General features: G+C 43.4%; 1 protein-coding gene across 1 annotated transcript; it reads right to left on the bottom strand.

Moving 5' to 3' along the window:
* Positions 1 to 403: 403 nt before the first annotated feature.
* Positions 404 to 1,270, bottom strand: LOC110881973. The gene has a single exon (XM_022130092.1). The coding sequence runs from the start codon at positions 1,268 to 1,270 to the stop codon at positions 404 to 406; it is 867 nt and encodes a 288-aa protein (XP_021985784.1).
* Positions 1,271 to 15,717: the final 14,447 nt, after the last annotated feature.

Here is a 15,717-nt window from a genome sequence, read left to right as displayed (position 1 = left end):
CTAGCTCCTTAGGATCCCTCCTAGTCTGCCTCGGGCATGTAGCATCAGAATGCCCCCACCAGGGTTGGTGCTTTCTTCGCGAGTATGTCTGTTGATGGCGCTGTGTCCTATCTGCTCAAGGAAAGCAGCCCAACTCAATGTGTTACGCATTAGCGGCATTTGCTACATAATCCGCATCAGTTGTCAGATATTTTTTTTTGGGTAAAGGGATTACCCCAGGTAAATTTTATAAATGCCAAAATAAGAACAAGGGCATGCCCGGCAAGGACACACCAACTAGGCTTGACATACCAACGCCTAGGACAAAAAGCAAACAAACACAACCCACAAACACAACCAACAAAACACAGCTAACACAAAACGGCCAACACTACACAAAGAACGACTAAACGAACAAAATCAGCTAGCCCGGATCATTTGTATCATTTGACCCGATCTTCCATGTCCTAAGGAGACTCTCAATACTTGATTGTCTTCGGAACTTGAACCCCATTAACCGTAAACGAACAGCTTCCTTGATTTTCTGAATAACCATTTTCTGATCAGCCAAAACATTGGAAAATAGGCAATTGTTTCTCTCTTGCCAGATGAAGTAAGTCGAAGCCGCAATAACCAGTTTGCATATAATATGATCCGTCTTCTTTGAACTTGCATTTCGTTCCATCCACGTCATAATGGATTGCCAAGAGCTATCAACATTATCCATTTGAACCATAGTCTTAACTTCATTCCACACTTTAGAAGCAAACGAGCACTGGAAGAACAAATGATCTCTAGAGTCTCGATTAGTTCTACACAACGGGCAACACATGAGGTTTAGATTTGTTGCACTTCCCGCCTCCCACGCAGCAAGCCGGTCTTGGGTTTTAAGTTTATTCTTTACAACTAACCATAAGTGAAAGGAATGACGAGGGATGCATTGAGAAAACCATACCCCATCAACCCAGGATACCTGATTCTGCCTACTCCGAATAGCATGCCACACTTCTGATGAGCAAAACGAACACGAGTTCCCATCCAAGTCTTTCCAAACCATACGGTCCACCATACCTTGCGTCAGTTGAGGAGCATTTAACCCAATTAAAACCGGGTATAAATCATACCAAGCTTGCGGCCATCTCCAGTTTCCGTTTTCATCCACTAGATCCAAAATAGAAGAAGAGATGTTGAAGCCTGCATTAGTTATTCTCCGGGGCGATATGAAAGAGCTTAGCGGACTAATTTGACACCAATTATCCCACCAGACATTTGTTTGAGCCCCACCAGACATTTGTCAGATATTTTATTATAAGGTAAGTGACGACTTCTTCCAAGAACGGATTCTTCAACATCTTAATTAAGTTGATTTGTTGCTGCTGATTTCAATAGCCAAGTCAAGCTTTCTAGCAGGCGAGATAGATGCCAATTATACCTCTGTCAACTACCTCTTTATTTTCTATTTTTATCACTCTTTTTTCCATCAATGATTGCCACGTGAAAGCTCTAAGTCAAGAAGTCAAGCCAGCAAGAAAGTCCGAAAGTTAGAAGGTAGGGTTTCGTCATCCTAAGCTACCTCACCTCCAGTCTATGTGCCTTTAGCCCAAGGATAGAGACAGGGCTTATGCTTTGGTCATACTAGATGACGAGGCTTACGAAATACCTTTGCCGTAACTCAGAGAGAGAAGGCCGCTCAAGCAGAACCCGAATACGACTCTAGCTAAACAAGAGCTCTTTACTGCTAAGCTGATCACAACTACATATTCAACAACAGCAAGTGTGACACCCCAGGAAAACCAGTGAACGATACAACCTATCTAGCTTCCTCAGTAAGTACGTACCAAATTTCGGGACGAAATTTCTTTCAAGTTGGGGATAATGTGACAACTCGACCTTTCGACTTTAAATGCACGTTGACTTTGACCATTGACTTTGACCATTGACTTTGACTGTGTGACTTGTTTGACTTGTAACTATGCACTTGTTGTTAATATGAATTGTATTGTGATCATTACATGATACGTGTATGAACTTGTTTAGAAAACTTAGATTGTCTAACACTTGTATGAACCCGACGAGTCATATGTAATTCGCTACACAACATCTCGACGAATCGGAATTGTGATTCGCCAAGAACCATTCGACGAAACAGAAATCCTGTTTCGCCAATTCTGTTTCGCCGGCCCAATTAGTTTCGCCAAAGCCCAGTTCGGGCCCAGTAGGGTAAAACGCGTATATACACACGCACAGACCTATATTCGATACTTTTTGGCAAAAATAAGAAAACCCTAGGACCCCTCTGAGCATCGGCAGCCCCTGTCTCTATTCCGGATCCTCGTTAGTTCATCTCATAATCGGTTAGTGCATGTTTATCGAATCGGTTCCATTGATACTTGATTTTTGTTACGTGTTGTGTACATACTTGTTAGATTTCTGGAATGAATATGAATAGATAACTATCATGAATTATTGTTATGCTCTTGCTATGATTAACAGTAAATGGTTATAATCTTGGCGAATCGATTAGGATTTAAGCATGATGTATGCTGTTGTTAAACTGAACCGACCGATATATCAAATAAGCGGATGATGTTGAATCTAATACGTGATTGTATGTGAACGAGTTTGAGGTCTTATGTTACGGAAGAGAACCGTGTGTTAAACTCAATAATTATTGTATACTTCTGTGCAATGATTCTGTTTAATGATGATGTTCGTGTTATATGATTTCTGTATAATTGATGATGATGATGACGGCCGATAACCATGATTAGGGTTTCTGTATCTAACCGCATGATTTTCGTGTAACTGTATGTTGACGTAACTGACTACTTGACGGAATGGAATGTTAGACGAAATACAGTGTTCCGCCAAGAGGGTTTGACGAAACAGCTGGGCTGTTTCGCCAAAGGACAGTCAACGAAATAGACACTTGTTTCGTCAAAGGGTAGTTGACGAAACACATTGTGTTTCGTCAACCTGTGTTTCGCCAAACTCTGTTTCGCCAACTTGGATAACCTGCACAGTAAACTGATGTAATTCTGTTAAGTGTTAACTGAGTTAACTAACTGATGTTAAATACTATGCATGACTTGTGTGATGATGATTAGTGATGGGTACTACTTGGTGATCATTGAATTATGCTTATATGTAAACTGTATGAATTCAAACTGATTGTGTACATGCATGCTCTAGGACGTGATTGATTTACTGTGAGCACTTACTTAGCATACCGAGCAAACCAAGGTGAGTTCACACAGCCAAGGCATGGGGTTCCCAGGGTGGGAATGGGATTGAATGAAATATACGTACATACTTAGTTAACAGAACGTAATGATATGAGTCCTCAGGGTGAGGATGGTGAATGATAAGATACGGCTAGACTAGTATACCTACTTGAACAGCACACACGCCAAGGATTGGCTGCGATAATTATGACTGACCTTCGCACACATGCCTCGGGTAGGCTGCAAACTATACATATTAGAACTTCGCACACATGCCAGGGTGGCCAGCGATACAAATATACATAGTCTAGGATATTTGGGAGTATTAACCCAAATCTTCGCATACATGCCGAAAGGGCCCGCGATGGAAACCAATACTAAACATGAGCAATGAACGAACTAATACGATACATGATTAGATGAACGAACGCAATGCTTGCTATACCATTTCTATTACTGAACTTACTTTCTGTGAACTCGCTCAACTAGTTGTTGACTCTCTGCTGCATGCCTTGCAGGACCTTAGGTACATTATGGAGCTTGCACAGGGAGGAGCAGGTCGTTGTGGGCAAAGGATCGTGAATGCTATTTGAACACTTATGATGTTTCACATATTATTAATTATGTTTGGGTTTACTTAAATGCTTCCGCTATACTTAACTGTATTACATGTTCAATATGACTGGTGGTTAGGATCCTGGTTAGTCACGCCTCCAAGCGGTGGTATTCCGTGTGTGGATTTTTGGGGGTGTGACAGATTGGTATCAGAGCCATTGGTTATAGAGAACTTGGTTTTAATATGGGAAAACGTTTTATTAAAACCGGACTATAACCAGAACAGTGCTCTCAACGATCCACAACGACGCTTCGCTCCACGTGCAAGACTCGACATCCTAGGTAATAAGGTTTATGTTTATTACCTGCTTGCTAGAACTGTTTAGAACTTTGCTCGTAGTATGCTTATCTTACTCTTGCTCACTACCTGTTATTGCTTAAGAACACCTATGTGCTTACACTCTTCTGTCATCGCCCTACTCGCGAACCACTCTCACTTACGTTACTTTTACTATGAAGATCATGTCTGGACGAATCAACATGACTCAAGCCCAGCTAGAGGCTCTCGTTCAAGCTCAAGTTGCTGCGGCACTTGCAGCTGCTCAAGCAGGTAGTATATCCTGTAGTCATAACTTACGCTAGGATCTTTAGATCCTACATTCCTAAGCTAGCCCTTGTATTTAAACTTTGCCCTATTCGTACACAATAGGTCAACCAGCGCAGCAAGTTTGCACCTTTAAGAACTTCATGGACTGTCGTCCAAGTACCTTCAGCGGCACAGAGGGGGCAGTGGGACTCCTCCATTGGTTTGAAAAGCTAGAATCAGTATTCGAAATGTGCGAGTGCCCTGAGGCTCGCAAGGTCAAGTTTGCCACCGGCACCTTGGAAGGAATAGCGCTAACTTGGTGGAACACCCAAGTTCAAATCTTAGGGTTGGCAGCTGCTAACGCCACACCCTGGAACGACTTCAAGGAACTCATTAAGAGGGAATATTGCACGCGTGAAGATATTCACAAGCTAGAAGACGAATTGTATAATCTGAAAATGGTTGGATCTGAGATCGAAGCGTATACTAAACGGTCAAACGAGCTGGTCGTGCTATGTCCAACTATGGTAGACCCTCCATACAAGCGCATTGAGATGTATCTCAAGGGATTGGCGCCAGAGATCCAGAGCCACGTTACCTCGGCTAACCTCGACAACATCCAGGAAATTCAGCGCCTCGCTCATCGCATCACCGACCAGGCAGTGGATCAGAATAAACTGCCTAAGCGTGTCAACGCTACTGCTACAGTCACTCCAGCTGCTACTTCTGCTACACCCAACGACAACAAACGGAAATGGGATGGGGATTCCAGCAGGGGATCAGTTTCCGTTCAGTCTCAAGCACAGCAGCGCAGGACGAACGACTACCAGAATCCGAGTCAGCAATCATCTGGCAGTCAGGAACAAGGTGGATATCGGGGAGTACACCCACTATGTAACAAATGTAACAGGCACCACAGTGGGAGGTGTCGTAAAGAACGTTGTCAGAGATGTCTCAAGATAGGGCACGAAGCCAAAGATTGCAGGAGCTCACGACCTGCAAACCAGAATCAGCAACTTCCACCACCAGCTCCTCAGAACCCACAGCAGCAGCAGCCACAGCGCGGAAACCGGGGATGTTTCCAGTGTGGGGCAGAAGGTCATTATAAACGCGATTGCCCTCAGTTGAACCAGAACCAGAACCACAACAATAACCAGGGCAACGGGAACAACAACAACGGGGGAAACCACAACAACAATGGCAACGAGGTAAGAGGTCGAGCTTTCGTGCTAGGACAAGGAGACGCAATGAACGATATTTGAACTTATAACTTATTTTGGGTTTTCATTTTTTATGTTTCCACTACTTAAACAAAGTTTGGTTTGAACATCAATCATATTGGGTTTTATGAATTATTTTATCTACTATGCTTTATGTTTGATATGATGGATGGTTTGATATTATTGAACGCACCTGCCGTATTTATGGACCTTATGAACAGGGTGTGCAAACCCTATCTAGACAAGTTTGTAATTGTCTTTATCGACGACATCCTGATCTACTCCAAGAGTCAGGAGGAACACGAGCAGCATCTACGCCTTATTTTGGAACTCCTACGGAAGGAACAACTGTACGCAAAGTTTTCAAAATGCGACTTCTGGCTTCGTGAAGTCCACTCCTTAGGCCATGTGGTGAACAGGGATGGGATTCATGTCGATCCATCCAAGGTAGATTCGATCAGGAACTGGCATGCACTGCGTACACCGACGGAAATACGCCAATTCTTGGGTTTGGCTGGGTATTACAGACGATTCATTAAAGACTTTTCGAAGATCGCGCAGCCGCTTACTATGCTGACACAGAAAGGTGTCACCTACCGTTGGGGAGATTCCCAAGAGACCGTTTTTCAGTACCTAAAGGATAGGCTTTGCAGCGCACCTATTCTCTCATTGCCAGAGGGCACGGAAGATTTTGTAGTATATTGTGACGCATCGATACAGGGACTTGGGTGTGTATTGATGCAACGGGATAAAGTTATTGCCTACGCTTCGCGACAACTCAAGATTCATGAACGGAACTACACGACGCACGATTTAGAGCTGGGAGCTGTTGTTTTCGCGCTTAAGATATGGCGACACTACCTGTACGGTACCAGGTGCACGATTTACACCGATCACAGGAGTCTCGAGCATATCCTTAAGCAAAAGGATTTGAACATGCGTCAACGAAGATGGGTTGAACTACTTAGCGACTACGAATGCGCCATCAAGTACCATCCAGGCAAGGCCAATGTTGTGGCGGACGCCCTCAGTCGGAAGGACACTCTACCTCAGCGCGTGCGAGCGCTACAGCTTACGATCCAGTCTAGCCTGCCAGCACGGATACGAAATGCTCAGGTAGAAGCATTGAAGCCCGGAAACGTCAAGGCTGAAGCCTTACGCGGCTCACGACAACGATTAGGACAGAAGGCAGACGGCGCCTACTATGTGATGGGGCGTATTTGGGTCCCACTTTACGACGGTCTACGCGAACTTGTGAGGGATGAAGCTCACAAGTCTCGCTACTCGGTACATCCAGGGTCGGATAGAAGGTACCACGACATCAGCACTACTTCTAGGCGGCCTAGTATGAAGGCCCACATCGCTACGTACGTTGGAAAATGCTTAACCTGTGTGAGAGTCAAGGTTGAATATCAGAAACCAGCTGGCCTACTTCAGCAGCCTAAGATACCTCAATGGAAATGGGAAGAAATTTCCATGGACTTCGTTACAGGCCTACCTAGATCCCAGCGGGGAAACGATACCATATGGGTGATCATGGATCGACTCACCAAGTCTGCACACTTCCTGGCTATAAAGGAAACGGATAAGTTTTTTTTTTTTTTTTTTTTTTGGGTAAAGGGTTACCCCGGTGAATCTATTAAAATGCAACCACAAATAAGTACAAGTAGTGAGGATGTGTTCCACACTAATTCATATACAGGACATGCCCCATATATGTAGAACAAAAAAACCAAATACCTATATCACTCTCGCAGACATCTACCTCAAAGAAGTTGTTTCAAGGCACGGGGTGCCCATATCTATCATTTCGGATCGCGATGCACGATTCACATCAGAGCTATGGCAAGCAATGCACAAATCTTTCGGCTCACGATTTGGCATGAGCACAGCATACCACCCTCAGACGGATGGGCATTCTGAGCGAACGATTCAAACGTTTGAAGACATGCTTCTGGCATGCGTTATCGATTTCGGCAACGGCTGGGAAAAACACCTCCCTTTGATGGAGTTCTCGTACAATAATAGTTATCACACCAGCATCCGAGCCGCTCAATTCGAGGCATTGTACGAACGCAAATGCCGGTCACCTCTCTGTTGGGCAGAGGTGGGGGATAGTCAGATCACGGGTCCAGAGATTGTTGTGGACGCCACAGAAAAGATTGCACAGATACGACAACGCATGGCGGCAGCACGCGACCGTCAGAAGCCTACGCGGATAAGCGTAAAAAGCCATTGGAATTTCAGGTCGGGGACCGGGTATTACTTAAAGTTTCACCCTGGAGGGGTGTAGTTCGTTTTGGCAAACGGGTCATAGAACGAATAGGCAGGGTAGCCTATAGATTGAACCTACCAGCTGAACTCGGGGCAGTTCACAATGTCTTTCATATGTCGAACTTAAAGAAGTGCCTATTAGATGAAACCCTCATCATTCCTTTTAAAGAACTCACTATCGACGAGCGTTTGCAGTTCGTCGAGGAACCAGTTGAAATCACGGTCCGGGATGTGAAGGTCCTCAAAAGCAAGAGAATCCCTCTTGTTCGAGTACGTTGGAACTCCAAACGTGGCCCAGAGTATACCTGGGAACGCAAAGACAGGATGACAGAAAAGTATCCCCAGTTATTCGGAACCAATACAACCACTGCTGAGGCTGAAGCTACTACCACGGAATTTCGGGACGAAATTCCAGATCAACGGGGGGAGGATGTGACACCCCAGGAAAACCAGTGAACGATACAACCTATCTAGCTTCCTCAGTAAGTACGTACCAAATTTCGGGACGAAATTTCTTTCAAGTTGGGGATAATGTGACAACTCGACCTTTCGACTTTAAATGCACGTTGACTTTGACCATTGACTTTGACTGTGTGACTTGTTTGACTTGTAACTATGCACTTGTTGTTAATATGAATTGTATTGTGATCATTACATGATACGTGTATGAACTTGTTTAGAAAACTTAGATTGTCTAACACTTGTATGAACCCGACGAGTCATATGTAATTCGCTACACAACATCTCGACGAATCGGAATTGTGATTCGCCAAGAACCATTCGACGAAACAGAAATCCTGTTTCGCCAATTCTGTTTCGCCGGCCCAATTAGTTTCGCCAAAGCCCAGTTCGGGCCCAGTAGGGTAAAACGCGTATATACACACGCACAGACCTATATTCGATACTTTTTGGCAAAAATAAGAAAACCCTAGGACCCCTCTGAGCATCGGCAGCCCCTGTCTCTATTCCGGATCCTCGTTAGTTCATCTCATAATCGGTTAGTGCATGTTTATCGAATCGGTTCCATTGATACTTGATTTTTGTTACGTGTTGTGTACATACTTGTTAGATTTCTGGAATGAATATGAATAGATAACTATCATGAATTATTGTTATGCTCTTGCTATGATTAACAGTAAATGGTTATAATCTTGGCGAATCGATTAGGATTTAAGCATGATGTATGCTGTTGTTAAACTGAACCGACCGATATATCAAATAAGCGGATGATGTTGAATCTAATACGTGATTGTATGTGAACGAGTTTGAGGTCTTATGTTACGGAAGAGAACCGTGTGTTAAACTCAATAATTATTGTATACTTCTGTGCAATGATTCTGTTTAATGATGATGTTCGTGTTATATGATTTCTGTATAATTGATGATGATGATGACGGCCGATAACCATGATTAGGGTTTCTGTATCTAACCGCATGATTTTCGTGTAACTGTATGTTGACGTAACTGACTACTTGACGGAATGGAATGTTAGACGAAATACAGTGTTCCGCCAAGAGGGTTTGACGAAACAGCTGGGTTGTTTCGCCAAAGGACAGTCAACGAAATAGACACTTGTTTCGTCAAAGGGTAGTTGACGAAACACATTGTGTTTCGTCAACCTGTGTTTCGCCAAACTCTGTTTCGCCAACTTGGATAACCTGCACAGTAAACTGATGTAATTCTGTTAAGTGTTAACTGAGTTAACTAACTGATGTTAAATACTATGCATGACTTGTGTGATGATGATTAGTGATGGGTACTACTTGGTGATCATTGAATTATGCTTATATGTAAACTGTATGAATTCAAACTGATTGTGTACATGCATGCTCTAGGACGTGATTGATTTACTGTGAGCACTTACTTAGCATACCGAGCAAACCAAGGTGAGTTCACACAGCCAAGGCATGGGGTTCCCAGGGTGGGAATGGGATTGAATGAAATATACGTACATACTTAGTTAACGGAACGTAATGATATGAGTCCTCAGGGTGAGGATGGTGAATGATAAGATACGGCTAGACTAGTATACCTACTTGAACAGCACACACGCCAAGGATTGGCTGCGATAATTATGACTGACCTTCGCACACATGCCTCGGGTAGGCTGCGAACTATACATATTAGAACTTCGCACACATGCCAGGGTGGCCAGCGATACAAATATACATAGTCTAGGATATTTGGGAGTATTAACCCAAATCTTCGCATACATGCCGAAAGGGCCCGCGATGGAAACCAATACTAAACATGAGCAATGAACGAACTAATACGATACATGATTAGATGAACGAACGCAATGCTTGCTATACCATTTCTATTACTGAACTTACTTTCTGTGAACTCGCTCAACTAGTTGTTGACTCTCTGCTGCATGCCTTGCAGGACCTTAGGTACATTATGGAGCTTGCACAGGGAGGAGCAGGTCGTTGTGGGCAAAGGATCGTGAATGCTATTTGAACACTTATGATGTTTCACATATTATTAATTATGTTTGGGTTTACTTAAATGCTTCCGCTATACTTAACTGTATTACATGTTCAATATGACTGGTGGTTAGGATCCTGGTTAGTCACGCCTCCAAGCGGTGGTATTCCGTGTGTGGATTTTTGGGGGTGTGACAGCAAGAAGACGAATCTAGCCCGCTGAAAGCTTTGAACATTCGCTTTTCTCGGGTTCCTAACCCAAAGGTTCTAGGGTTCGAGAGATGAATTCCTACTATAAGGAAGGGAAGAAGGTAATCCAATTAGTAAAATGCTGCTTTCTATCGGTTGTTCACATTCAAGCATGAGTTAGTTCAGAGTCGGCAAGGGGAATCAGAGAAAGGGCAGTTTAGTCAACAATCATGACCATGGGAACATTTGTTCGGTTTATAGGTACCCCCGAACCTACTAGTCATCGCCTTTGAGCTGGGAAAAGCATTTACCTAGAGTCGCCTTTGATATGAACTCATGTGTAGCTGATGTTTGCATTAATGGCGAATGGGTGTGGCCGGAGGCTTGGTTTACTCGGTTTCCGGGTTTGATCGATTTGCAGGTTCCGGAATTAAACGCGAATGATCATGATAGGTTGGTTTGGTGTACAAATGGCGGTCGGAAAACTGAGTTTAGTACGTCAACGACGTGGGATGATTTGAGGCATTCGCATAATGAGGTTCAATGGGCGAGTATAGTCTGGTTTCCTCAAGCTATACCTCGCCACTCTTTTCTCTTATGGCTGCTTGTTCTAGGAAAATTGAAAACCCATGATGTCATGAGTCGATGGAACTCGGGTAATATGAATCTTAACCTGTTATGTTGCTCGTTGTGTTCAAGGGGTCCTGACTCGCATGAGGACTTGTTTTTTGAGTGTGATGAAGCCAAGAACATTTGGTATGGGGTTCGAGGAAGAGCTGGCATGGGCGCTATTCAGAATTCGTGGAATGATATCTTTGAGTATCTGTTGAGTATAGCTAACTCAAAAAAGGCTGCAAATGTCATTGCGAAGCTGGTTGTTGGTGCAACAGTCTATTTTGTTTGGGAGGAACGGAATAGAAGACTATTCACACCGAAAAGGAGAACAAGAGAACAGCTTATAGAGGTCGTCTTGTCTACGGTCCGAATGAAGTTACACACTATGAGGTTTCGGTATTCTGTCCACACGGAGCGTGTTTTGCAGGAGTGGAGCTTACCCCGAGGGTTGCTAGTTGCGGATGACGATTGCGGCTGATTAGTTGTTTGTGTTATATTGTATTAGAGTTGAAAGGCTCGAGTAGTACTGATAGTGCGATTTGTTTGTTAGTGTCGCGTGTTTTCTCTTGTATGGCATGTCATACTTGAGCACTGGAGGTGTTTTTTGCCTTCACTGGTTTTATTTGGTTTTGGTGGTAATAAAATTTAACCGGGGTAACCCTTTACCCCAAAAAAAAAAGGAAAGAATCCTTGATCCCAAGACTAGCTACGTCTTTTTCGACTAGTGAGTTGTTGCCTAGCCTTGGTCATTGAACTCGGTCACTGAAAGACCTTTCGAGTATTCAAGTGGAAATAATAGCTGCTTATTCTTCTTAAATGGATCCATCTTCTTTCGTTCCTAAATCAAGAAAAAGCTTTTGTCGGCTCTGAGGCTGAGGAAAGCCGCTGACCAAAAGCTAGTGTTCGCACCCCTTTCAAAGCGGAATAAAGGGAAAAGTGAGTTGCAAGTCGAGAAAGAGAGTGAACTGCCTAAAAGGAGAAGTCAAAAAATGAGTCCTCGTAAAGCCTAAGGTAAGGAAGGCATGTCACACCCCCAAAATCCACACGCGGAGTATCACCGCATGGAGGCGTGACATGACCAGGATCAAGCCACCAATCATATTAAACAATGTAAATAGTAAATAGTAAATGTAATTCAACCAACCAATATAAAGGTGTTCCAAAATAAAAGTATAGTTTTATTGTTTAGCGGAAGCATAAATGTAAAACCCAACATAAGTAATAAGTTCGAAATGTCTTAAATGTTTAACATGGCATCCACAATCCATGTCCACAACGACTGCGCCTCCCAGTGCAAGCTCCATGAATACCTAACGACCTGCAAGGCATGTAACAGAGAGTCAACAACAAAGTTGAGCGAGTTCACAGTTGGTTGTTTAGTTATAGTATTCGTTTGGTAAATCATTTGTTCGTTCTGTACCAAGTATCGTATTAATTCGTATCGCGGTCTCCCAGACATGTTTGCGAAGATTAGTGGGGGTTTCCCTTGTATCCTAGACTAGTTGTGTTTGTATTTGTATCGCGGTCTCCCAGACATGTTTGCGAAGATTAGTATTCGTATCGCGGCCTCCTAGGCATGTGTGCAAAGTTTAGTGTTTGTATCGCGGCCTCCTAGGCATGTGTGCGAAGATTAATGTTTGTATCGCGGCCTCCTAAGCATGTGTGCGAAGATTAGTGGGGGCTTCCTGTGTTTTACTAGTCTAGCTGTATCTATAGGTGTCCTACACCTAACGAGGTTAGTGGTACGTATCTCAGTAGTGTTGAAAGTAACGGTAATCATTCAATCCCATTCCCAACCCCGGGAATCCCATGCCTTGGTAAGAGTGTGAACTCACCTTGGTTTGCTCGGTATGCTTAACTATGTACTCACAAGTTATCAATCAAGTCTTATATTAAGCACGTACTTAATCAGTTCAAGTTCGTAAAGTTTCGCATGCAATCAGTGCCACAAAGTGTGTTTTTTTTTTGGGTAAAGGGTTACCCCGGTGATTCTATATATTCACAACCAAAAAATACAAGTAGTGTAGAGAGTCTACACTAGTTCAATCATGAGGCACACCTCATGAAAGTCAAACCAAAAACCAAACCAAACCAAAACAACCAACAAAAGGAAACGACCACTAGACTAAAATCTAGAAAAAGAACAACCAAACACAACTAATCAGCCCCCATCGTCGCCTTTGTCATCCGCATGGATCTCCCATTCTTCAAGAATCTTTCGCACCCTCACGGTATCCTTCAACTTAGCTCCCATCAATTTGTATCGCACTGTTTTGATAATAACATCACTAACCGTCTCAGGAGGTCTCAATTGATTTTTAAACAACCTAGCATTCCTCTCTTGCCAAATGTTGTATGCAGTAGCCGCAACAAGAAGCTTAGCAACATAAGTATCAGCCCTCTTATGATGGATACGAGCATTAAGCCATTGAACAATCTCCGACCATTTCGGACTGACCGAGCTCATCCCCCCCCCCCCCCGACCCCGGATTAGCGTCCACACCTGAGAAGAATACTTGCACTCAAAGAACAAGTGTGGGTGGGAATCAAAGTTCTCAAAACACATTAAGCAACACATCATATTCATGTTTTTCCTACGAGACATATCCCATTGCAGAATTTTATCCTGTGTAAGGAGCTTACGTTTCATAATCAGCCACATCATGAAAGCGTGCCTCGGAATACACTGGGCGAACCACACAATATTGCACCAATCAACATCCGGCTCCCTATGACGCAACGAGTGCCAAACCCCAGACGACGAAAACCCATTAAGATCATTACCATCCTTCCATAGAAGCCTATCATTTTTCAACGGATCCAATAGGACTTGATCAATCTGAATAAGAACAGGGAATAAATCCCTCCACGCCATAGGCCACCTCCAACCACCATTCGAATGCACGTCGGCCACCGAATCCTCCAACCTAAAATCAGCGTCGGTGATAACTCTAGACGAAAGAAAATCGGCCAGAGGCCCCAACTCGGTCCATGTATCATACCAAGCTGAAGTAGAAGCACCATTACCAACATCCGACCAAATATGTTTTCTAACCAGCGGCCCTAACTGAGAAAGCTTTCACCACGACCAACAGCTATTTGCGGGCGTTTTACATACCCAAAAACTCTTACCCTTTAACCGATACGAGTGCACCCAATCAACCCACAAGGAATCCCGTTTAGAAACAATGCTCCAAATATGAGACGTCATCAACGCTTTATTCATATCCCCCACACGTCTAATACCCAAGCCCCCTTCATATTTAGGCGTACAAACCAATTTCCAAGAGACTTTAGATTTACCTTTACTGAAAGCAGACTCTTGAGACCATAGAAAGTTTCTCATTTTAGCTTCAAGATCCTTGATAATCCGAACCGGCAAAATAAACACTGAGGACCAATAGATATGCATGGAAAATAGAACAGAATTAATAAGCTGAAGTCTTCCTGCGAACGATAAAAGCTTATTTCTCCAATGCATGATACACTTTTCTAGCCTCTCCACTAGAACTCGACAGTCATTGTACCCAAGCCTAGCCGAAATCAAAGGGACCCCCAAGTACTTGACAGGCAACTTTCCTTCCTTAAAAGGCATGATATCCAGAATAGCTTGTTTAGTATGATTTTTCACATTGCAAAAGAAGACCGTGCTTTTCTGGTTGCTAGGGACCAACCCCGACATCTTAGTGAATCTCGAGAGGGAAGACATAATGCAATTAGCCGAATTAACTTCCCCTCTAGCGAACAAAAACAAGTCATCTGCAAAGCAAAGATTAATAATTCGCTGTCTTTCACACCTATTATGGAACCTGAAAGAAGAATCAATTCGAACCGAATGCTGCAAAATACTCGTTAAGACCTCCATAACTAAAGTAAATAAATACGGGGACATTGGATCACCCTGCCTTAACCCACGTTTTCCTTTGAAGAAACCATGCACTGAGCCATTAACACAAACCGAGAACGAGGTAGTAGAGACACATACCATAATCCACTCCACCATTTTGATGTTAAATCCAAACCCAATCAGCACTTTTCTCAAAAACCCCCAATCCACAGTATCGTAAGCTTTCTGAATATCGACTTTAAACGCACACCTAGGGGGACCCACCTCTCTATGATAATTATGCATTAATTCTTGGGTTAACAGAATATTATCCGAGATTTTCCGACCAGGGACAAAGGCCGATTGATTGATGCTAACAATATCATTAAGGGCACCTTTAATTCTGTCCGCAACAATCTTACTGATACATTTGTAAAAAACATTACAGCAAGCAATCGGACGAAAATCAGTAACAAGCATAGGGGTCGAAACCTTTGGAATGAGAACAATTAGCGTATGATTCAATTCCCGGAGTAGGTTACCCGTATCAAAGAAATCCTTAATCGCATTAGAAACATCATTGCCAACTAAAGACCAAGCACTCTTAAAGAAGGCTGCCGTATAACCATCCGGTCCAGGTGCTTTGTCGTTACCAATAGAAAACATTGCCTTTTTGACCTCCTCCGTCGATACCTGCCGAACCATGTTGGACGCCACATCATGAGATAACATTCTCGGGAATAAATCCGGAGCCGGTTCAAGTGATATATCCCCTTGAGATCCGAAGAACCTTTCATAGTGCTGAACAAACGCTTTATACACC

This window comes from Helianthus annuus, chromosome 10 (assembly GCF_002127325.2).
Source record: "Helianthus annuus cultivar XRQ/B chromosome 10, HanXRQr2.0-SUNRISE, whole genome shotgun sequence".
Taxonomy (NCBI): domain Eukaryota; kingdom Viridiplantae; phylum Streptophyta; class Magnoliopsida; order Asterales; family Asteraceae; genus Helianthus; species Helianthus annuus.
This window is presented reverse-complemented; position numbering and strand designations above follow the sequence as displayed.

Bases quoted from the DNA above. Each gene is read 5' to 3' on its own strand.
- LOC110881973 (XM_022130092.1), bottom strand. From the start codon at position 1,270: ATGTCTGGTGGGGCTCAAACAAATGTCTGGTGGGATAATTGGTGTCAA.